At 43.2% G+C, this 24696-nt stretch overlaps 2 protein-coding genes across 7 annotated transcripts in view; both read right to left on the reverse strand.

The window, feature by feature from the left end:
- Positions 1–549, reverse strand: part of SNRPE (small nuclear ribonucleoprotein polypeptide E) — a 4930-nt gene extending 4381 nt beyond the window's left edge. The window contains exon 1 of the mRNA XM_034767285.1: positions 376–549. Within this exon, the coding sequence (XP_034623176.1) occupies positions 376–429 (54 nt within the window). The 5' untranslated portion in view covers positions 430–549. The remainder of the gene's footprint in view (positions 1–375) is intronic.
- A 1403-nt stretch (positions 550–1952) lies between these two features.
- Positions 1953–24696, reverse strand: part of ZC3H11A (zinc finger CCCH-type containing 11A) — a 28760-nt gene continuing 6016 nt past the window's right edge. For 2 of the 6 annotated variants that reach the window (XM_034767290.1, XM_034767289.1), the window contains exons 2-18: positions 22906–22958; positions 22250–22437; positions 20828–20947; positions 17496–17619; positions 16453–16656; positions 15604–15720; positions 14456–14536; positions 13699–13809; positions 12485–12547; positions 10440–10532; positions 10203–10268; positions 9127–9648; positions 7761–7840; positions 6837–7161; positions 5589–5758; positions 5036–5103; positions 1953–4133 (exon numbers count right to left, since the gene is read on the reverse strand). In XM_034767290.1, coding sequence (XP_034623181.1) covers positions 3875–4133; positions 5036–5103; positions 5589–5758; positions 6837–7161; positions 7761–7840; positions 9127–9648; positions 10203–10268; positions 10440–10532; positions 12485–12547; positions 13699–13809; positions 14456–14536; positions 15604–15720; positions 16453–16656; positions 17496–17619; positions 20828–20947; positions 22250–22303 — 2457 coding nt within the window. In that variant the 5' untranslated portion in view covers positions 22304–22437; positions 22906–22958 and the 3' untranslated portion in view covers positions 1953–3874. Of the gene's footprint in view, positions 4134–5035; positions 5104–5588; positions 5759–6836; positions 7162–7760; positions 7841–9126; positions 9649–10202; positions 10269–10439; positions 10533–12484; positions 12548–13698; positions 13810–14455; positions 14537–15603; positions 15721–16452; positions 16657–17495; positions 17620–20827; positions 20948–22249; positions 22438–22905; positions 24689–24696 lie in introns of those variants that run through there. The other 4 variants (XM_034767293.1, XM_034767294.1, XM_034767288.1 and 1 more) reach the window with 4 other exon arrangements.

Here is a 24696-nt window from a genome sequence, read left to right on the forward strand (position 1 = left end):
CCGCCCCCCCACATCTCGTCTCCCCCAGAGCCAGCCCCAGCCCCCTCACTCCCCGACAGCCCCCCACATCTCCTCCCCCCACACGCCTTCACTTCCCCCTCCGCCCACAGCCAGCCCCAGCCCCCTCACTCCCCCCTCTCCTTCCCGCCAGCCCCCCACATCTCCCCCTCCCCCCACAGCCAACCCCATCACTCCCTGCTCTCCTTCCCGCCAGTCCCCCTCATCTCCTCCCTCCCCGGCCCCTTCACTTCCCCCTCGGCCCACAGCCAGCCCCAGCCCCCCCACTCCCCCCTCTCCTTCCCGCCAGTCCCCCTCATCTCCTCCCTCCCCGGCCCCCTCATTCTCTCCCCCCGCCACTCCCCCGCGGCAGGATACGATGGGCTGCACCATCACCTTCTGCACCTTCTGGCCCTGCCCGCGATACGCCATGGCCGCGAGCGAGCGAGCCTCGGCCAACAGACGGGGAGAGAGACCGGAAAGAAACCGTTACCACCAGCAGCCCGCACGCGCGCGCCGCAGCAGCTCAGACTTCCGGTGCAGACCGGAAGCCGCCGGGGCCTGCCTGTGGAACGCTGGGAACCCTTCCCACCCGCCCCCTCTAGCACACTGGAGGACTCTCCATCCCGCCTCGTCTGCTCCCGCCTCCCATAGTGCCTCCGTCCAGCGGCGGTGGGCGGCCCCCCGAGCCAGGTTCAAGGCCCGTGCTGACCTCTGGCTGGGGGCACGAGCCCCCCCTGCAGGCCAGGCCCCGCAGCGCATGCTAGCCCACTAGCAACCCAGCACAGGAGCAGACCAGGCCCCCCAGCCTGGGACTTCAGCCCCTGCAGAAAGAACAGGAGTACTTGTGGCACCTTAGAGACTAACACATTTATTAGAGCATAAGCTTTCGTGGGCTACAGCCCACTTCTTCGGATATGCATCCGAATATGTTATGTCTCTAAGGATATGTTAGTCTCTAAGGTGCCACAAGTACTCCTGTTCTTTTTGCGGATACAGACTAACACGGCTGCTACTCTGATACCAGCCCCTACAGAGAGCACAGGCCCAGAGCCTGCAGGGTGCATGCAACACAGGCATGGGGCAAGGCCAGGCAGGCTGCAGTGAGTGACCCTGACATCCCCCTTATTTAGGCAGGAAAGTCCAAATGCTGAAAGATGGCTGCCATTTGCAGAGACAACTAGGACAGGAGCCTCACCCGCACCAGGATCCTTTGAGGGGTGATTTTCAACAATAAAAAGAGAGCGAGCGAGCGCTTTTGGCCCAAAAGACGACACTCAAGGCCACTTGCATAGTTCATAGCCATACATCTCAGCGAGACACCACCCTTAAATTCCACTCACTTGACCTTGCATCCTCACTGAGAGCTTTGCAGTGGATCATGGATGCTCAGATCAAGATGAACCTTTGCATGGTGGGTGCAGTATGGTTGCCTAGCTGTCCTTTTGTTCCTCACACCTAAGTAGATCTGTCCCCACCTATAGGCGGCTATACATGTGTGTTATCACTGCAGTTTGTCAGGTGTACATTAGAGTAATACAACCGCTCTCACTTGCAGAAGATATTACGATGAAGTTGAGGAATGCAAATACATTAAGACTTTTCAAGTGGCTTCACCCCCTCCATTTGGAGGCTTAAGTGTATGCCCAGCTCCGGCACCAACCTGCTCTGTTACTTTGGGCAAGTCACTTCACTTTCTGTGTCTCTCAGTTTTGTAAAGTGCTTTGAGACTAAAGGAATTAAGTATTGTGAATTCCACACAGTCACACTGCCTCTTCCATTGTTTGCAAGTTGACCCTGACTCTCCTCTCTGCATACCCTACCACTGGGACATACCATTTCCTCTACTGCTAACATTTTAAAGAAATGATTGGTTGTAGAAACCAAAAGACCCTTTTGTTTGCACCTACTGCCCACCTCTGCATCTTACCCAAATACACGGAGAACATCTGAAATAAGACTTCCTACATCAGCTTTATTTAAAAACACGAGTAATGTTTTTCATGAACAGCCCAACTCATGGTGAACATGTATGGTTCAGATTACATGTAAGACAATGCCTTAAATACAAACTAAATAGAAAATGAAAGAATAAAATATTTACAGAAGCAATGGCATACATAAAATTCTGCCTTCATAGACAGGACTTCTCATCCAGAGAAGGAAGTGAACAAAGCTGACAATGGAACAGAATATTCTGCTTAAACACAGGGAGATAACAAGCAGCAGGGAAAAGATTTTTAGATCACAATCTCTCATACATATGTCTCTCTCTGAAAGTTGCTTCCATTTGTGCACAAGCAACCAAAAGTCTCATTGTGAAAAGTCCTTCAGCAGGATGGAGGGTTGTTGCTTTTCGGCTTCTTTGGGATGAAGCTTTCTGCATGGTGTCCCTCCTAGAACTATAACAGCAGTTTCTTCAGGAGTGGGCTTTTTAATTTAAAAATTGGTTTTGGTTCAAATCTTCCCTATAAGAACTAAGACATCACAGTGGATTATCAAATCATGTACGTGTTTTCTTTCAAAGACAAAATATTTACAATACAATTGAACTTTTTTTTTTAAGCCTGCCAGCAGCAAAAGCCTTGCTACACCTATATCTTCACAGCTCAAAGTCGGAAGGGACTAGCTTGTTGAAGGTTTAAATAAAAAAAAAATCTTATGGTCAAAATGAACATAGGTGATGGGATACACAATACACCCCAATCTCAACCATTCTCTCCATGTACACTGTTCAGACAAATGGACTGTCAAGCACAGAAGACTAGTTTTCCGAACATCCCAACCCCAGGTGTGTACTTCCTAAATGATTAGTTCAGGCTGGGGGGGGGGGGAAGAGGGGGGAGTTATAGAGAAATGAAGGGTGAGAAGAGAGAAAGGTATCCACAGGACAGGGGAGGGAACAGAGTTTGCTCTGACACGTCTAAGACTTGCCTGACTTGACACATGCTTCCTATTGGCTGAATTCCAGCATAGTGCTACATCAAATCAGACAAGCCTATACAGCGAATTGGGGTTCAAAGACAGCTGAAAGTGTTTTCCCCATCAGTGCCAGCAGCTACCGCTTCTCAGTAGAAGAAAAGTCAGCAGAAGAGGGAAGAAATTCTTGGAAATGAGAGGCACTTTTAAGACCCATTTTCAATTTACTGATGTGCAGCAGACCAAGAGGGGTTACACCAGTTGCCCCAGGACCTTACTCAGTCAACAAAAAGTACCAACCCCCCAAGATTTAGTACAGTATGATTCAAAGGGAGGAAGGCAGTCTTCGTATAGCTGCTGCTTTCCATACTGATATTGTGTTGTCCCTGATAATTAAAAGGAAGTAAGGCTGGATAGACTAACCTGATCCCGCACCTTTGGCAGTATGTTTGGCCCACATTACTGTAGTAATTATCCTTCTCTCCCCACTTTTTCATTATTTTTTGCTAGAATGTTAAAAACAAGAAGGTAAGGACAAATACAACTTAAGAGTTGCCAAAAGTTTTGAAACACACTGAGTTTTGCACACCTTGCTGAGAAAAATTTTTTTTTTTTTTTTTTTTTAAAGCCTTCACAGCCTTAAATCAGTGGAACAAGTTTACACCCCCAGGCTTTATAGATGGGCTCCAGGATCTTTCTGGCCTGAAACTGTGAAGTGCTTTGTCCTCACATATTCAAAATAGCCGCCTGTGGTAACAGGATGGGTACACAGGCTCTTAACTCTGACCTGCAGGGAAATTAACGACAATTGAGTGCAGATATTGCCAATTTTTATCAGTTCAAGTGTACTTGAAGACTTGTGGCAAAGCCTCATATAGAAGAAAAAGGTTTATCTTGGGTATCCAACAAAATAGAGTTTAAAATGTTTTTTGTTTTAAAAGATAAGTATAAGTCTGGTTCAGCTGTCAATCATTTCAGATAGTTCAAGCAGGAGGTCATCCTCATCTTTCCCTGGGTCCAGATCAATCTCTGCTTCCAGTTTGCCTCCAGAGATTTCCCAAATCAGTTTCTCAAAGTCATCTTCTACGGATAAGGGTGCTTTCCCAGCTGTGGTGGAGCTCAGCCTGCGGGTCTTGACTGCTGCCTGTGAAGAGGTTGGGCTTGACATCTCTGATTGAGCCACAGAGGCTGCTTGGCTTCCTATATGCAACTCAGGGCTTGGGAGAAGAGAGAGAGAGCAATTCCTTAATTGAAAATATCTATTTTGCCAACCACCCTCTCTTACTGCAGTGTTCCCCCCACACCTCCAATCCTTTGGAATTGCTGTGTAATTAAGCAGTGGCTATCTCTGAGTCCAATGTAATATTACAGGTACATTCTCAGTTTGGGGACCTAGACACAACCCTGAGAATTAAACCAATCTTTTTCCTAGATCCCCAAATGCTCTGCCTCCAAAGACAATACACTTACACTAATTCACTAAACTGATTATAAAAATGTGAACGGATAAAACTTCGTGAACAGTTGGTTAAAAAAGATATCAACTATTTACTCTTTCCATCACACGTTTGGATGAATTTGGTGCTCCTGACAGTAAGAAGCTGACAGCAGTGGATTTTAGTCAGCCCTGATTCAGCCAGGTGCTGCATAAACTTGTCTCACCCAGCTCTGCGTTATTTTCTTCACCTAATATCCCTCTTCTCTCACAGAGCCTTCTGCTGAGACATGCATTTGGTCACAGAGAATGCCAGCTATTAGTTAGCATTTGAGGAGGAGCCAGCAGGAAAGTCTTCCCCCATCTTCATCCCACTCCAGTGCCACCCTCGCCTCTTTCAGGACCTCACAGGAATCCAGAAAGATGCTACTGCAAGTGATGCCAATTCACCAACATGAACAAAATCAACTCAAATGTTTTAAAAGCTAATCCGAAGGAGAGTCTGCTAAATTGTTAGAAAATTAAAGCAGGGTATGTTGCAGGGCTTAACAGGTATATTATAACATTGATGACCTCAAACTCATCTTCCCAAATGTCAGGCAGAGACAGTACTGGAGTTTCAAACCGAAACCCCAGTGACAAAAACCTTTTCTAACAGGAACAGAAGCAAGTTGCAGACATTACCTGTCTCTGGATTTTGCTCTCTCCGGTACAGTGGCTGGACTATCCTCTGGCACGGCTAGAATAGTAGTCTGGGAAAAAGCAAGGTGAAAGGTTAAGGTACAAAAGTAAAATATTTCTCGGCAGATTTCTTTTCCTCCAGCATAATGCCTGCCCCATCCTTGCACAGCCATATCATCCCTGAGCCCCAAGCCAAAACAATTCTGGGCCTTCCCAGACAAAGTGAGCATAAAACTCGATGCCTATCAAGGGCCTGAAGTCTTCAGCAGTAGTTGACTAGCCACTCTGGAATGCACGTAAGTGGTATGTACTTCACTCCACTGAGAAGACATTTAACTAAGAACATTATAAAGTGCTGTTACTCATCTAATAAAAGATGGAGGAAGATGCATCAAAATCATACCATGGTATGGTAAGGGACTCAGATCTGGACAGAACTGCATAAGAGAGATAAGACATCCCTATATCTATCTTCGGTCGTCTCTTAGGGGCAGGGTGAAACACTTCTGTTCAGGTTTCACCATAGGCTGTCCAGCTTGTAAGCCAATTTCCTTACCAGAGCTGCTTTTTTAGCTGGGAGCTCCTTCAAGTCACTGCTAGCGGTGCTTAGTGGTTTCACAGCTGCTATGGCAGAAGGATGACTTTCAGCCACCTTACGTTTCAGGGCCTGCTTTGCAGGGGAGATGGTTTTCACGCCTGATGGCTTCACATTCACCTTGGGTTTGGCTGGAAAATAAAAGGAAAGGAACAGAAGCTGATTGGTTCCTAGGGTTGATGCAGTTTCCTTGCTCCTCTGTAAAGCCAGCAATGAGTTTAAGGCACAGCACCTTGTAACCCCCAATTAACCCTTTGGCAGTTCAAACACATGTATTCAAAAAAGAACTAGATAAGTTCATTGAGGATAGGTCCATCAATGGCTATTAGCCAGGATGGGCAGGAATGGTGGCCCCAGTCTCTGTTTGCCAGAGACTGTTCATTCCCTCTGGGGCACCTGGCATTGGCCACTATCAGAAGACAGGATACTGGGCTAGATGGACCTTTGGTCTGACCCAGTCTGGCTGTTCTGTTCTTATGTAGTCAGCAATCTATAAAAATGCTAATAGACTTACAGTGTCTCATCTTATCAGCTCTAACACATTTCAGAGAAATTACTTCACCTCCATTAACACAGCCATCTTTGGGGTGGAATGTAGGAGCTGTACAGCAACACTACTGAATGGTCAGGGATGAATTCATAAGCCAATCAGAAATAAAAGGGAGAATATAGAGAAAATCTGGACAGCACCAAGATCCTAAGTAACACCACCACTTTTCTAGGGTAACTTTACTGAAATTTCAGTGTTCACAAATGAAAGCCATTTTCTAGTTAGATTTTTTTTTAAAGTTTGGGAATTTCAGGGCTCTCGAAAAGGAAAGGGTTAACACAGACGAGAGCTGGGCAGAAACAGAACAGGCAAATTCTGTGTAGGCTCTCTCTCCCACCCACATCAAGGATCTGCACAACTCGTTACACTACTGTGCCAATGCATCAAATCCAGACCGGCAGTATGTCCTTTTACTACTCCATTCTTCTTCTGAATCAAGGTCTGGCCATTTTGCCAACTGAACAAAATATGCGTCAGACTGTGCTGCACTTGTGATGATGAGAAAAGTCCAATTATGACTACACTGCAGAATGAGCACTGGTCAGCTTTCCCTAAAAATATTGAGCAAAATAACTGAGTGATTTGGGGAACAGATTACGTGATCCAGCCCCTAAAGTTAAATCCCTCTTACAGAAAATACTACACAAAATGACATTCACCTTTAGCCTTTCGCTCCAGAGACTGAGCTGCATGTTTCACCGGTAGTACTGAACCCTCTGTTCCTGGACTTTCCATCACTGTTTCCTCTGATTTCACAGTCAGTCTCTTTGTCAACCGACGAGTTGCCCCAGGTGTCACTGTGGATTCAGGACTTCCGACCACTGGGCTCTTCTCTTTAATCGTTTCTTCTCCAGGGGATGACATAGCAGATATTTCCTTCTGGAGCTTCTCCTTCTGTCGTGGCTTCAGCTGCCGCTTCTCCCTCAGTATTTCTTGAGAACTCTTCACTTGAGCTGTAGAGTTGTTTGCACTCTCATCTGAAGACTAGAGAAAATAAGAGAGGAACAAGATGGGACAAATCTAGGGAGACTTCAGAACACAAACCTAATCAGCAATTCCTGTGGAGAGGACTCTGAGCTCAGCACCACCCTAATATCAGTCAGCTGCATTTTGGCAACCTACATCAAGGTTCACAAACACCCTCACCTTTACTACAGAAGTGCAGCCCACAGAGGCTACAAATCCCAGCATGGGTTGTCCCTTGATCAAAGCAAAAGACTCTAGCTGCAATCTAGTCCATTCTCAGTAGGAGCCCAAGGGAAACACAAGTTGCCAATGCTGCCCTCAGACAGATTACCTCTGATTACAAAGTCCTGGCTTTTGCTATTGCTACCAGGGCTTCTTATTCATTGCTATGTATAAATAGCAAGAAATTCAAAGCCATTTGGTCATTGCAATGTTGTCTTGAAATGCTACCACAGAAGACAGGACTCTGGATTAATCTCCAGAACTTAGATGCAGAAATGTACAGACATCCCCATTGCATCAGAGGTATGTTCCAAGTCATGCTGGTAAACAGAATGTGAATGTTATCCAAAGCACCTTCTGACACATAGTGTTGCCTATATTCTCTAGGGACTCACCTCTGCAGCCTTGTCTGTTGGGCCAGCTCTGAGGGGGGGAACGCTAGACTCCACCAACTTCTTTTCTTCTCTTCCAGGTGCTTTAAAACATCCCAAACCCACACTGTTAATTCTAAGAGTTCAAACACCACAGATCTCCTGAATAGCATTTCACACTACCGGTTTCCAACCTTTTGGGCAAACGAACCAGTTTAATAGACTAAGAATTTGGCTGCAGCTTGTGCTCTACAATCTTCCATTCAGTTGTACACACTGTAATCATGAGGTCTGGGTTGCGCTACACACCAGAGAACTTTTACTTGCAGCTGACCAAGCACTGTGATGACCCAAAGAGACTCCCATTTAATGTTACATCTGAAAGACACTTTCTACAGTGCACATTATGTATTGTGCGCAGGGAATGAATGAATGAATGAATGAGGTTGTTGTCTGTAGGACCCCTGCCTTATTTGTTGCAAAGGTTGGAAAGTGTATAGTGAACGAGGCAGAGGACTATAGGATGAAAAAGGATAGTCTCATGGTTAGGCAGTTGAATGTTGCCCTGGTAAACTGGATTCTATGCCTGCCTCTGCCACAGAGTTCCTGTGTGATTCTGGGCACCTCACTCAAACTAGTGTTAACAGCTGGCTACTAATTGTGTGTTCCCCATTTTCTGGGTGCCCAACATGAGACGCCTGTGGTTTAAGACACAAAAACACTGAGCACTCTGACATCAATGGAATTGTGCTTTGATACATACAAAGTGCTCATGCTCCCCCCCCCCCCCCCCCCCCCCCCCCCCCCCAAAAAAAAAAAAAAGCAAGTCCTAGATATTTCAAGTTGGGCACCCAAAATTAGTAGACAATTTTGGCCTTAATCTCTCTCTGTGCCTCAGTTCCCCAGCTGTAAAAAAACAAAACCAAAAAAAAAAACAGAACACACGCATACATTCCTACCGCACAGGGGTGTTATGAAGATACATACATTAATGTTCATGAAACAGTGACTCCAATATTATTTTGAGAGAATCAAAGAAACTCCCAGGAGGGAATGAATTTTGTATTCAGTACAAAGTTTGAGGCCTGAGGCCACACATTCAATATTGCATTTTGTCCTCCACATTAAATAACTATGCATTCACTAAATGAGGCAGGAACCCCATAGAAGACATCGCAAATGATATGCATGCCAGCCTTTAATTACATGTGTACAAAGCAGCAAGTAAGGTTGACATGGGCAACCTTGATTCTGGCACGTCTTAACTTTTGACTTTGAAAGTCTTCTCGCTGTAATGTGTAGTGGAGTGAGTGATTTCGGAGTAAACTGAAAATACCAGCAAAGAAGGGGGAACCTGCTGTACTATAGGAATGGCCAAAGCATTTGTTACCTGTTAGCTTTGTAATGCGCAGTAATCTCCTCCCGGTGGGAGTAAGCTCAGGTTGCGGTGGCGTATTTAGGGTGTTCTCTCCACTCTGCTGCTTCCTCAGGGCTTTCTCCTGCTTGATCTCCTCCAATGTTTTAATGCGCACCTCCCCTATTGACATGGCTTTGCCTGTTGACTCCTCCAGCTGCCCTTTGCTGGCTATAGGTGGAGCTGCAGTGCCCTGCTTCTTGGGCTCACTCTCAGTCTTCGGCTTGGTAGGACTTTCCTCCGCTTTTAGCTTTTCCTCCACTTTTAGCTGATCTTCCTCCCCCAACTGCCTGTTTTTTTTCTCAGCCAGAACCTCAGAAAAAGTTTTGATTCTAATTGTTGGGGAGGGTTTCACCCTTGGATTAGGATCTTCTGTTCTACAAGTCTCTTCAGTCTTGAGTTTGGTTTGAGGTTCTCCCCGTCTCTGGTTGGCTTTCTCAAGACGGATTTCTTCTAGTGTTTTCACACGGATCTCACCTGCTGGTTTTGCAGCTCTTTCTGTTGTCACCAAAAGAGGAAAAAACCAAAACATTTAAAGAAAAGACTGTGACCTGTGCATTGAAAAAAAAAAAAATTAAGTAGCCACTTAGGGCCCCCCCCAAAACTGTGAATGTCAGTGTGTCAAAGAGGAAGGAAACCAAATCATAACCTAAACTTCTGAATGTGGTTTAGGGAAGCATGTATGTCAAATTGTAGGGCACACTCTGATCCCTTTTCTGTAAACAATCTATTACTACTGTGATGACTGCAGCACAGAGGTAAATCTGCCCCATTCTACCACTACCTTGTACCTCCACTGGCATTTCCAATCCCATCTCTTGGTTTCTAATTTCTATTTTACTTGTCTCCAAGCAGGGTTTAAACTCTTCTGCTTATAAACAGGCAAGCAAAGCTTGCTGAGGCACAAGTGGAATCAAATTGGCTGTCAAGAGCCAGAACTCTCATGCTGGCAGATACAGGAGCTCTACTGGCTAAGGGTAGGGTAATGCGGATTGCTGAGAAATGGCAGGTCCAGGAAAAAGGGGAGCATCAGCTGTCTCCATGCTAGTTACCTGTCTCCGTGCTAGTCTGCTCAGCTGGCAATCCTAGCCTCTCCTTAAGAGACTTGGGGACTTGAACTGCAAGAACAAACACAAAGCAGTTAGGTGGGCTGCTCCTTTGTCTCTCACATAGTTCCAGGAAATTCAAAGTTATATTGAGAGGCTTCATCTAATATACAAAGAACCAAAAGGGAACTACAAACTGAAGTCCGTATGTAACAAACCCAAAGATTTCTTAAGCAGCAGTACCTCTCTTTGGTGCTTTGTCAGTCTTCTCCAGAGATTCAAGCTTCTTTCCCAGCCTTTCAGCAAGGCTACGCTTCAATGGAGGGCCACTTTCATCTGTAAAGCCAAACATGGTGGAAAGAAAGTCAACAGCTAATATTTGAACGTATTAACAAGCGCTTATACATAGGAGGACTTGAAGACAGAGGAGTCGCCTAGAAGCTCTGCTCTCTTTACCTTTCACAGAGTTTAATTTTTCTGTGTTTATTTTCCAGCTGCTAATATCTGCTATTTCTACTTCTAATTGTAACTCCCAAATAGCACAATGGTTCTCAGTGGAAGAAGCATTTTGAAGCCCAAGTAACACAAGATAAAGATGTCAGGAGGGTAAGAGGCTCTCTGAGAAACTCTCCCTTATGAAGCAACTGCCAAATCAAGGCAGGGACTCTCAGGGTGGAAAGTTCTAAAGCACTTCACAAACTTATAGGGGTTCTCATAATAAATTTGTGGTGGCACTTTTGCTGGTGGGCGTTCTGACAATTTTTCCTAAAATACTTGATTTTAGGAAAAACAAATAAATATGCACATATACATGTACAAATCATTGTAATTTATTTATGTAGAGGTTTTTTGCAGACTCAATTAAAAATAATGTACAGTTGTCTCTATTCTTTATTGGACCTAAACAGAATAGAAACACAAATAAGGTGTTTTGCACAGTCTTTTGTTGTTGTTGCTTTTTAAAAAAGACTTGCTAGCTAGTAAGTCCTCTGCTGCAAAAAGATATATTTGTATATTTGTTATCAATTTCCACAGCAGACTTACTAGCAAGCTGGGAGGCTGTGAAAAGTGATATTAACAAACATACAAATATAAATTTTCACAGCAGACTTACTCAGCCAGTAAGCCTTGGATAAGAGGTGGGTGGGGAGACAGCGGGGACCAGGGGCTATGGATGGGGGGCAGGGGAGGCAGTGGGGGCCAGGAGTGATGTAGGGGGGTGGTGAGACAAGGGCTGGCACCTGCAGGCAGGGTCCAGGGCTGGAGCCCAAAGCCCCAAGACCGGAGCCTGCCGCCCGCCACCTCAGGGCTGAAGCCCGAGCCTCACTGCCACATGGAAGGTGGGGAACTCACACCAACTGCCTGTTCCTCTGGCATTTGTGGCTCCAGAGGGGGGCAGTGCCAAACCCCTGCTGATGGCCCTGGGGGAGGGACCACTGCTTTGCACCTCACCCCCCACTGCCAGTCCCTGCCCAGGAGGCTGTGATCGCAAGAAAAGCCCCTGGTGGCTGCATGCAACCACAGTGGCTGCATTTGAGAAACGCTGTCCTACAGTATCTGAAATGCAGACATTTTTAAGGAGAAGGGCACCAGAACAATATATCTGCACAAGCCTGGGAGCAAATGCAATATATTTGCTCTGGTGTTTTGGGGGCACCATATTTCTCTGGTAAAGCATACAAGAAGCCACAAGCTCAGGAATTACCAAATACATGACTTGATGGCTTCTGACTTAAGTTAAAGAAGCAGACTATGTGAGCAGCTGGAGTACCCACACTGCTTCAGAGTATACACATTGCATAGAGTCAAAAAATTATCCCCTTCTTGAGATATCTAACTAACTATAAACCTTACCCTAAAAGCTTTCTCCTCAAGTTTGGCTGTTCCTAGGGTTTCCCTGCAAATCCTCACCTGTCCAAGTCCCTTGTTCCCCATTTTCCAAAGAGACACTCCATCCCCTTTGCAGCCTGGTTGGAGTTAAGGACCCCCTGTCAGCATGAGACACAGCAGCAATTACTCTGCAATCTTATGCAGGGCTGTAGAAACTGCCACCATATTACAGACCAGCATTCAGGTAATGGGAGAGTCTCATACATACTCATTTTTTCCTTAAACTAAATTCCTTTAGCTTTATTTTGTTCTATAAAATATATTTTCAAACCACATTAACAGAGCTGCCTGGAGCCTTACAGATGGGTGTTGCAGATTTCAACTTAAGTGCATTACCAGAGCTGTGCAGAGGAAGCTGACTCTAGCCAGCGTTATTTCTCTAGCTTATGAGTTCTTACCTATGGAGGGTTTCCGTTTTCCCAGTCTCTCCGAGAGACTCAATCGAATCAGAGGCTCCTCACCTGGAACAGTGAAACATAAGCATCTTTAATTTGGAAAAAGCAGTAGCCATATATAGATATAAGATAATCTTGCCAGTTTACACAAGTGATAGACTCCTACTGTAAATCATGAGATTTTGCCTATTAGCGAGGAAACAAAAATGCAATAATATTGCATCATAAAACATTTTGATAATTACAATTTGGAAATGTACTAGGAAGTGTACTGTAGTATACTTAGTAAAAATCGTAGTATGAGATCTCACTTCAGATTTCTGCTATTAAGGCTCTGATGACAAGTGTGCAAGTTATATACTGTGCTGGTTAGGGAGGTTCTCCTACAGCAGAAGTTTTCACAAAGTTAAGTTTTACTCTTATAAGCAAGCAAAATGCCTCTTGAGACCACAACTTCCATATTCAGGCTCTAGTCTACTAGACACTTTTGAAGATTTATTCCTTACTAGGATAAACAACTATCAAACAGCAACGAGTCTCTCTCTGAAAAAAAATGGAACTTCGCAGTGTCTTACTGCAGACTACCTCACAAACATACACTCCTCCCACCAACACCCTTCTCTGCTTGTTTAGTGCTGGCCCCCTCTCCAATGCCACAGAGCTTCTCTGTAGCTGCTTCCTCTCATTAGTCCCCCAGTTTTCTCCTGTTTGCACCCATTCATTTCTCTCTCCTTTTGTTATTTGGTTCTGCAGCTATATCCTTGTGCAAACGCTTGTCCTGATCCTGCAAACACTTGAGCACATATGTAGCTCTACTCACACCAGCAGACCTGTTGGGAGTAAAGTCAAGCACATGTTCAAGTGTTTGCAGCATTATGGTCACATTTTGTAACACTGGCTTGTTATGGCTCGAGCACTTCTCCGTAACCCTTTAAAGGTGATGTCCAGATGCTGAATGTCCTGATGCAAAAGTCAAAAATCTATATGCTTCTCTGAGTACCAGCACTGTCAGAAGTTTTCGATATATCCAGGGATTCTTCCTTCTGTAGAAAACCATGGGTTTCGAAGCTTTCAATAAAGTCTTCAAACACCTTTCGGCACCATCAGTAGCAGATGAACACCATGTTGGCCAGAGAGAGCAAGGACATCTGGACCAACACTACAATCTAAGGAGCTACTAAAATGGAACCAGGGAAGCAGGCAGCAGTTATCATTACCTTGCTTTGCAGACAAGGTTACAGTCCTGATCACCGTCCGTAGGTTTTCCTTTTCCGGGCCAGGAATGGTCTGGGATTGGAGTGGATAAACAGAAACTCCAGAGGGGCCTTCTGATCACAGCAAAGAAAAATATATAAAGTTAGCGGGCGGGGGGAGGGGGGAAGTTTATAAAAAGCCACTCCCTTACCACATGAGGAAAAATAGACAAGAGTTACTTTATTACTGGCAAACTGATTTTAAATCACTTCAACAAAAACATTATTTATATGCAAACTGAAATCAAGGCCCAGATCATGCAATTGAGGGTGTGTAAAAACACCTTTATGAACAGATCTCCCACTCAATCAATGGCATATCTGGGTCACAAGAGAAGAGAAGAGTAAATACAAAGGACTGCACAGAATAGACCTAGCCAATGCTTGGCCAGCTATCCAGATGCTATAGGGGGGAAAAGATACATAATGCACAACAGCATGAGAGTATATTCTTGTACCCTTCTCATTTCGACTTTACTCCCTGCTTTAGAGGGCCTGACTAATACCAGAGAGCTTGTGCCATCTGGACTCTGCTTTTAACACCTGAACTATTTTAAGCCATTTTTTCAAACAATACAGTCCTTCTCTGAAAGCAAATACAGATTATCCCAACCCAAAAAAACCCTGCAAGTCATCCTGTGTATTTCCCATGCAGGAAAAACTGTTGTCTCTCTTGAGACAGGAGTGCCATTGAATTTGGGAGGGAGGGAGAGTAACTCACCACCTTGTTTTTGTGATTTTTCCTTCATTTTTTTGGACTTGATTTCTTCAAGTGTTTTTATTCCAAAATTCAAACTGTTATCTGAAAATGCAGAATTGTGAATGAACCCAAAACTTAAAAGCAATGGTGCATGTCTATGAATACAAACCAAGCTTCTCAACATTTACTGCTTTTTTCAAAAAATAAATTAAAAAAAAAAATCAGTATTAACTGATTAACTGAAAGAAGAAAAAAAAAAAATCTAAGTTCATGGCCACAGAATTTGGCTTGCTTGGTCTCACAAGCCAGCAGAAGCTGCATTTTTAAGAATTACCAACATCTGCGCTATTAGTCACTTGGCTTACTTTTAAGGGTTGGGTTTTTTTTAAACAGTGTGAGGAAATCCAGGCTTTGAACTCCCCTTTGGTCTCCTGTGACAGCTAAGTCACAGAGATGCTCACCTTCCAGAGCCATTCTGTGCTCCCATTTCCACCCCTCACCTCACTGTTCTTCCACAACATGCTGCTTTCTGAAATAGCTGCGATACACTTCTTCAGGTGTCAGAAGATGCTACTGCATGACCATACAAATACCCCCTTTCCCTACAGAACTTCCTTGGTGATGTCTTTTTAAGGAGTAAGAACCTCAAAACTAATTTAAAGACTTAGGGTGCAATCTTCCACCGTCTTACACTAGTGTAAACCAGGAATAACTCCACTGAAATCAGTGGAGATACCCAGTGTACATAAGGTGCTCTAGCCTGATGACCTCCATGCTAACTCATGGACCACTCCATATGCTCCTAAAGCTAGCGAAATTTAATGTAAGCATTGATTACCAAGATGAATTTTTTAAAAGGTAACCTGAAAAATCACACTATCATTTCCTGTTTCAATGCCTACTGGGATTGCTCAACATAAACCAAAAGCGTTTGAAAAAAGAATGAGCTAAGCATTGACTCAGCTATCCTGTTTGTGACTGCAGAAGAGTGGCTGATACCCAAAGATCACCTTACTAAGCAGCTCAGCCAATAGCTAGAATTAAGGTTTTTGCCAGGCAAACCACCGGGGTGGTCATTTATTACATTTGACCAACACCTAACACAGTGGGGTCTAAGAGCCAACCTGGCTGTGACCTTTAGGAGCTCTTACAATATAAACATGAAATACCTTGTTTTGAATTAGCACTGGATTTCCGAGTAGAGATTATCCGCAATCCATTATGGGTTTCTGTAGCTGGCTGTTGAACAGGTGTTTTAGTTTCATCTCCTTCTTCAGAAAGCTGATCTGAAAGGCACAAAATGTTAGCTCACACTCAATTAGCATCAGGAATTGGACAAGACTGTGTGCACTTTGAGGCAGGGAAAACCAGGAACCTTTTTGTTCTGGTTGCATACAGCAGCTGGCACAATGGAGTCAGGGATCATGCCTGGGGTTTCTAGGTGCAATGGTAGTACAAATAACTAATAACTAAATCTTGTGCTTTCAGATATCAGACCATGCCGTTACGCAGCACATTTCATCTAAGTGGTGCAAAGGGTGAGTACTCTCTTCATTATGCAAAAGTGAAGGTATTGGGAGGTTAAAGCCAAAATGGCCAAGGTTTTTGGGTGCTCAACTTGAGCACCCATCAGTTCCCTCTGACTTCAAACAGTGGCCACTTGGCCTAAGTGACTTGCCCAAGTATGGCCATGCCAGAGCGAAGATCTAGGTCTTGTGACTCAGTTCCTAGCTTTTAATCGCTAGACAAGGCTACTTCCTGGATTGCCTAGAAGGGTGATGGTGCTTAAGGACGAAATTCCCTTCCTGTTTCCTTGTCCAACAAGAGTTTAGAAAAGCTTTCCTCCAATATTCCAGGTATTGGCCATTGCACAGTGCAGAATGCTAGACTAGAACCACCACAGGACTAACCATGTAAACTGAAGGTTGATTACTAGGCACATAGCAAATGCATCAGTGCTGTATGTATTTATTTAAATATCGGAGATATAATATGCTTTAGAGATAAAATCTGCTCACCATCATCATCTTCATCATCATCTGCAGCATTGATTACAACTGGAGGATGAGTGGGGCTGGGAACGTTTTCAGAGTTTTCCACTTTCATCACCCCCCGCAGCTGGGGGGAGGGGTTGGACTGGACAGACAGTTTATTCTGCTGCAGCGAGATCTGGGTCACCTTCACCTCCTCTTCGACAGACTCAGTCATACTTGGCAGCACAGCTAGAAGAACAGGAGAAACACCTGTAAATTGCCTAATTAAAACCTTGAATCCAGTGCTTCATTCATTTCCAAAACCATAATGCATATAGACTTCCAGACATGCCGAACTCTCCTTCGCTATGAGAGAAGAGACTCCGCTCAGTATGAATATGCCAGGTGAGAGAGCATAGATGTCTGGCTATTATTTTTACAGCCCCACAAAGCTATATCTCTTCGCACCTACTGAAAGGTTGAGTGAGATGAAGGTAGCCTGAAACAGAAGGAAAATGTTAATAAAAGGGAGAGAAGCAGCTAAGCATAAAAAAAAATTGTGTGAAATCCCCACAGCTATTCATTTCAGCCTTGACTACAGCTGGAGGCCCATTTCTTGTGTTCAGAATCAACAGCTGGCTGGTACAAATCAGCCGTTGTACAGCACCAATGCTGCTATAGAAGTAACAAATCTACTTCCTGTTTTGATAATATCAAGACTTCTTGTCTCACAAAGAAAAACCGACCAAGGTGAGGGATATTTCGACTCTTGGGCCAACAAGTTTTAATATCGACCTTAAGAGCCAGTATTTGTTTGTTAATGAAGCAAATAATGTAATATTTGTTGCAGTGGTCTCAGAACTGATTTTTAAATAAATATTTTTGACATTTTAGGTCAGACTGGTGTTCCATTTGAAACCACCACAGATTTTAATTTCTATCATGAACAACTGAGCAGCCTTTGTTTTTCAACTACCAATAGCAGGAGCACTCGGAAATATCTGTGCAAGTAAAAATCCAGAGGTCGGCTCTACAAGGCTTCAGGGATCTAGGAAGAATTGCCGAAGGAGAAAAATGAAACAACTCACTTTTGCTTGGAGGTAGGAAGAGTCCGTCGACGTAGCGTCCCTTGTTGTGATGGAAAGCGCAATTTAATTTCTTACAGCCAACTGGCTGATTCTCCCAGTAGCAAGGGATCTCACTGCGTTTTTTCTTCAGACAGACAAAACAAAGACCCACATTAAAGTCATCTTGGAAAAGCTACAGAGTCATGCAGTTATCAGATGGCATCCAAGTGGCATAGAATGCTCACAGAACAATCACAAGGCAATATTATGACTTCGTTTCACAGGTCAAATATGTCACAAAGATAAAATATTTCAATATACCATTAGGACATTGCCTCATAACTGAAACAAAAATCCGATCTAGCGCTCTGGGCACATATACAATCTTTACAAAAACTACAACAATGACAATTTTGCAGCTGTCTGTCACTACACTTAGAATCATAGAATATCAGAGTTGGAAGGGACCTCAAGAGGTCATCTAGTCCAACCCCCTGCTCAAAGCAGGACCAATTCCCAGCTAAATCATCCCAGCCAGGGCTTTGTCAAGCCGGGCCTTAAAAACCTCCAAGGAAGGAGACTCCACCACCTCCCTAGGTAACGCATTCCAGTGTTTCACCACCCTCCTAGTGAAATAGTTTTTCCTGATATCCAACCTGGACCTCCCCCACTGCAACTTGAGACCATTGCTCCTTGTTCTGTCATCTGCCACCACTGAGAACAGCCGAGCTCCATCCTCTTTGGAACCCCCCTTCAGGTAGTTGAAGGCTGCTATCAAATCCCCCCTCATTCTTCTCTTCTGGAGACTAAACAATCCCAGTTCTCTCAGCCTCTCCTCATAAGTCATGTGCTCCAGACCCCTAATCATTTTTGTTGCCCTCTGCTGGACTCTTTCCAATTTTTCCACATCCTTCTTGTAGTGTGGGGCCCAAAACTGGACACAGTATTCCAGATGAGGCCTCACCAATGTCGAATAAAGGGGAATGATCACGTTCCTCGATCTGCTGGCAATGCCCCTACTTATACAGCCCAAAATGCTGTTAGCCTTCTTGGCAACAAGAGCACACTGTTGACTCATATCCAGCTTCTCGTCCACTGTGACCCCTAGGTCCTTTTCAGCAGAACTGCTACCTAGCCATTCGGTCCCTAGTCTGTAGCAGTGCATGGGATTCTTCCGTCCTAAGTGCAGGACTCTGCACTTGTCCTTGTTGAACCTCATCAGGTTTTTTTCTGCCCAATCCTCCAATTTGTCTAGGTCCCTCTGTATCCGATCCCTACCCTCTAGTGTATCTACCACGCCTCCTAGTTTAGTGTCATCTGCAAACTTGCTGAGAGTGCAGTCCACACCATCCTCCAGATCATTAATAAAGATATTAAACAAAACCGGCCCCAGGACCGACCCTTGGGGCACTCCGCTTGAAACCGGCTGCCAACTAGACATGGAGCCATTGATCACCGTTGAGCCCGACGATCTAGCCAGCTTTCTATCCACCTTACACTCCATTCATCCAGCCCATACTTCTTTAACTTGGTGGCAAGAATACTGTGGGAGACCGTATCAAAAGCTTTGCTAAAGTCAAGAAATAACACATCCACTGCTTTCCCCTCATCCACAGAGCCAGTTATCTCATCATAGAAGGCAATTAGGTTAGTCAGGCACGACTTCCCCTTCGTGAATCCATGCTGACTGTTCCTGATCACTTTCCTCTCCTCTAAATGTTTCATAATTGATTCCTTGAGGACCTGCTCCATGATTTTTCCAGGGACTGAGGTGAGGCTGACTGGCCTGTAGTTCCCCGGATCCTCCTTCTTCCCTTTTTTAAAGATGGGCACTACATTAGCCTTTTTCCAGTCATCTGGGACCTCCCCCGATCGCCATGAGTTTTCAAAAATAATGGCTAATGGCTCTGCAATCTCACCCGCCAACTCTTTTAGCACCCTCGGATGCAGCGCATCCGGCCCCATGGACTTGTGCACGTCCAGTTTTTCTAAATAGTCCTGAACCACTTCTTTCTCCACAGAGGGTTGGTCACCTTCTCCCCATGCTGTACTGCCCAGTGCAGCAATCTGGGAGCTGACCTTGTGCGTGAAGACAGAGGCAAAAAAATCATTGAGTACATTAGCTTTTTCCACATCCTCTGTCACTAGGTTGCCTCCCTCATTCAGTAAGGGGCCCACACTTTCCTTGATTTTCTTCTTGTTGCTAACATACCTGAAGAAACCCTTCTTGTTACTCTTAACATCTCTTGCTAACTGCAACTCCAAGTGTGATTTGGCCTTCCTGATTTCACTCCTGCACGCCTGAGCAATATTTTTATACTCCTCCCTGGTCATTTGTCCAATCTTCCACTTCTTATAAGCCTCTTTTTTGCATTTAAGATCAGCAAGGATTTCACTGTTTAGCCAAGCTGGTCGCCTGCCATATTTACTATTCTTTCTACACATCGGGATGGTTTGTTCCTGCAACCTCAATAAGGATTCTTTAAAATACAGCCAGCTCTCCTGGACCCCTTTGCCCTTCATGTTATTCTCCCAGGGGATCCTGCCCATCTGTTCCCTGAGGGAGTCAAAGTCTGCTTTTCTGAAGTCCAGGGTCCGTATTCTGCTGCTCTCCTTTCTTCCTTGTGTCAGGATCCTGAACTCGACCATCTCATGGTCACTGCCTCCCAGGTTCCCATCCACTTTTGCTTCCCCTACTAGTTCTTCCCTGTTTGTGAGCAAACTTCCTCTTTCCTTTCTCCACTTTCCAGTCTATTATAGCCCCCGACAAAAACTATGTAGAAAACTGGAGAAGTCAGAGATGGAAAAGACACATTAATCGTATCTAGTTCATCTCCCAAAGGGCCAGTGCAGAATTATTCCCCAGTGCTAGGGCCACCACAATTTTAAGTAATATAACCAATGTGACTACTGCCACTTCCACTGAAGAGACTATTCCAGTGTCTAGTAGATATCACAGCAAGGAGTTGTTTTTCTAACAGGCTTAAATTTTCTTAAATTCATCCCTTTACTTTGATCACTGGAGGCCAGCGTTGCTTAGAGCAGGCAAAACTGATACGTAAAAGTGAACCCACTCTATGCTCTTTGCTTCCTACCGTAAATTATTGTTCCAATTCAAACCAAATTAGGAAGTGTCAAAGTAACCTGCTTGCACTGAGGAGCCTCCCATCAGATCCACTTTTATGATTCTAAATCAGTTCTCATCTTCTTGGTGTTTGCATGTTCAGCACAAGCATCTGTGACAAGACTACCACAACAGTGAACCTCAGTAACACAAGTTTAATTTTAACCAGTTCACTGAGCACCAGATAAAAAGCCCTGTCCGAAAACGTACTTGCAAAATGAACACTTACATCAATCTCCATGTGCCTAAACCTGCAGATACTCCTGAAGCAGCGCCCTTCCTGCCAGAGTGTGCAGACAGTCTCGTTTCCCAGTGCAGCTTCACAATGACGGAAGGGACAACTGTCCCCCTGTGCCAATAGGACAAAAGCAAATAAGAGGTTGCAACCTGAAAAACCCAGGTACAAAGAGAGCGGTAAAAGTGGGACTTTCTGAACTGAAGGAAAAAGGCTCAGTGACTGAACTGATCCTAGTGTGGGGAATGGAAAGGCAGATGAATCAAGAAGAAGAAACGGAGCAATGGATGAGAAGTGCATTCTCAGGGAGAAGGCAGAAATAATTAATTCTATGGAAACATTTTGAAAGGTCCTTCCTGACATTATTTTAAACCACTATCTTAACATCAGACAAACATTTTAGAGGTGGCCATGATGAAACAAGCCAGGATATATTGTGGATGGGATAGAAGAATGAGATAAATCAATAACCACTTCATAAAACACACACACACACATACACACAAAAGATTAACATCTACATCCCTATTCCCTACAGCCAACCTCAACCATCTTACTGTTGCATTTACATTTGATAAATTCTGTTTACTGTATCATCCTTAAGAGCTATAGTTATTAGTGTTAATTTTAAATTGAGATATATTTGCCACATTAAGAAATTCAAAAGTTAGGCAGCAATCAACACGGGGTGGGTGAAGCATGATGCCTGCAGCTCTTGAAAAACTGTATGCCATTGCAAAAATGGCCACTATTATTTTCCTGCTGCCACAAAAAAGGGCATATATGTTTCTGCATCTGTTCATTGGCCTTAGTCATGTCTATAACTTCTGGATCTTATTTATTTAACAATGAAACAGCATACAGAGTTGTCACAATATGATATGGATTTTTTTCCCCCATAGCTGGTTCATTGGGCCCAATAAGCAAGTTAGCTCTAGAGAGAAGCAGAATGGTTTAGCTGACTGAAGGAGTCAGGCGCTCTTGAGTTCCAATCCATTATTGACATTGACTCCCTCCATAGCTTAGGCAAGTTGCTTCAATTCCATGTCTTGATTTACCTATCTTTATAAGGAGTTAATGTCAACATCACAAGTTATTCGTAAGGATTAGCAACCAACTGTTTGAAAAGTGTTAATCAGCATTACTGCTTGATAAAAACAGGAGCAGGGGTAAAGATTAATGCTATCTCTACACAGATGATCTTGCATTATTATTCTACTTTGAAATTTATTCCTTTCCATAACAAATGGCTAGGTGTAACAAAACAAGACGGGTAAACAGGATATGAAATCAGCTATGACACTTCAGGATAGATTCTACTTTCGAATCTAACTATGAGACATATATTAAATTATTTGAGAATCTCAATTCATCTCAGTTTTTTTTTTAAATGTGTTTTTAAAAATAACAACACACCTTGGTACATGTGGAATAGAAATAGAAGTAGCAATCATCTCCTTGTTTAGACATATTGGACAGATTGTTAGAATAAGCTCAAGTTATCAGGGCTATTGCTCCACACAGACTTCTTCCTCTCTTAGTGAAAACGGGCTTCACCCTTTCTTCTTCAGACGTGATCAATGAAATCTTCTTTAAAAAGTAACCTTGGAGAAGTTGGTTTGAGGGGAATAAAAAATAAATAAATCAGATCATCAAGTGACAAGTAACTTTCCCTCTTCCTTGCAACAATGCCATTTAATGAGTTTGAAGGGACAGTGTTAACTTGACTACCTTGAAACTGACCAGTTCCAAAAAAAATCCCAGTTCTGAAGTACTTTCAAGTCATATGAGTTTTGTCCATGATTTAAAATAAAATAATGATTTTTCTGTGTCCTTATTGACATTAAAAAGTTTTATTAGTATAGAACAAACTGTGCTCCATACAGAGTTACGTGCAGGATTGGGGGCCTACCTCTGAAGGAATTAATTGTGCCTGGGAAATATCTCTGGATGATTAACTATTGTTATAAGTCATATTCTTTAAAAAAAAAAAAAAAGTTTCAGTTATGAGCCCTCCCTTCCCACCCCCACACTATACCAAGGGGAAATTAGACATCTATAGATTAACATACCTGGATAACCTCGGCAAGAACGTTGGTCTTCAAAGACTTCCAATTAATTTCTCCTGTAGGCCGAACCAACACTCAATCCGTGAATTAATAATAAAGGGATAGAAAGAATTTTCTCCTCACATTGCCAAGGAAATCTCTCATCCACAATTCAGACACAGGCTGTGCTTTTAAACATCTTACAACTACTGGAGGAAGCAAGTCCATTTGAATACTCTCTGTCAGACTGGAGACAGCGAGGGTTAGTTAGCTCTTCAAAAAACAGTTCATTTAAAGATGAACTTGTGAGTCAAAGCGGCTGCAAAAATGAAGATCCATCTTCCACAGCCAGACAGTTAAAATTTTTTTTTTTTTTTAATTTAAAACTCAATAAGTTCCAATTTCTGGTCTTCAAGATTTCTTCACCTATTAAGAAAACACAAAAACCTTCCCCCATCTTTATTACCTGTATAGCAAAAACATACTTGTATGTATAAACATACATATGTATATACATATATACAAATGTGTTTATACACACACCAATATATTCAAATGTGGTAATAAAAATGATATAATTGGGCTATTTGTCACTTAAAATGCATCATAAAGTGTCTCAAAATTTGGGGGAATGGCAAAAATTGAGGGGTTATAAAAGTGTTACACAAATACACTTTCAGGCCAATGCTTTATAATATGGGCAAGTTTGGATCTGGCACAAATATACACATGTACATGCATACAGTATATCCATATTTATGTGCTCAAAGCGTTCAAAGTATGCATAGTCTGATATCCATATTGTAAAGAACAATTTGTGGCTCTGATCAGATATTTAAAGTTGCAATCAAATGCAGAAAGATAGCAGTTCTAAAATATAGCAAGCTGTAAGAAGCAGGGAAACGCTCAATTTTGAAGAGGCACAGCTGCGTGAGACACAATTTGGAAATATTTTGATTTTTGGAAGCCAATTTTAATTTCTTTTACATTTTTCAAATACTATTGGTTTGTGACCATATACTGTTCCCTGGTATATATATATACACACCATTATCCATCGCTGTGAGATGGCAAAGGTCTGAAAGGATGTCTTGGATCCAATTCTTAGCAACCAATGACTGACACCATAAGGAGCCTAAAGGTGTTTCCAGTTACCACAGTTTAATTTCACTGTGAAATGAGACATTTCAGTTTATTTATTTTTACTGAATGCCATAAAACCTGCATTTTTGACCATTAGATCTAAACGTAAGAGAGTCCAATTCCTGTGTCATTAAAAGTGCCGAGAGAGACAAGTTGGGTGAGGTAATGTCTTTTCTTGGACCAGCTTCTGTTGGTGAGAGAATTTGGTCCAATAAAAGATATTACCTCACCCACTTTGTCTCTAATAACCTGGGACTGATATGACTTCAATAACATTGCATACATTAAAAGCACTGAAACATTTCTGTGCTAATTCTCTTCCAATTCTACCTGAGAAGAAATCGAATGAAATAGTTCTTACAAATTAATAATAGACCTATTCTATTCTATTCAGATTAGACCTTTTATACTCATGCACTAGTGAATTTTTCCAGGATTTTTTTTTGGCGGGGGGGCTAGGGGGGAGAAAAGGGAGGGAGTTTCCCTAAATCTAAAATAATGAGAGGAAAAATTGGGTTCTTGTACTAGTTATCAGTTTTAAACTCTTGACAGGGAATTAAAAAAGGTAAGAATCAATCTCTGTCCTTCCCTTAGTATCTAAATAATTACTCACTTTTGACTTTTGTTGCCTTTACAACTGGATTTTGTATCCCAGGTAACTTTTGTCTACAC

Source organism: Trachemys scripta, chromosome 4 (genome assembly GCF_013100865.1).
Source record: "Trachemys scripta elegans isolate TJP31775 chromosome 4, CAS_Tse_1.0, whole genome shotgun sequence".
NCBI classification, from domain to species: domain Eukaryota; kingdom Metazoa; phylum Chordata; order Testudines; family Emydidae; genus Trachemys; species Trachemys scripta.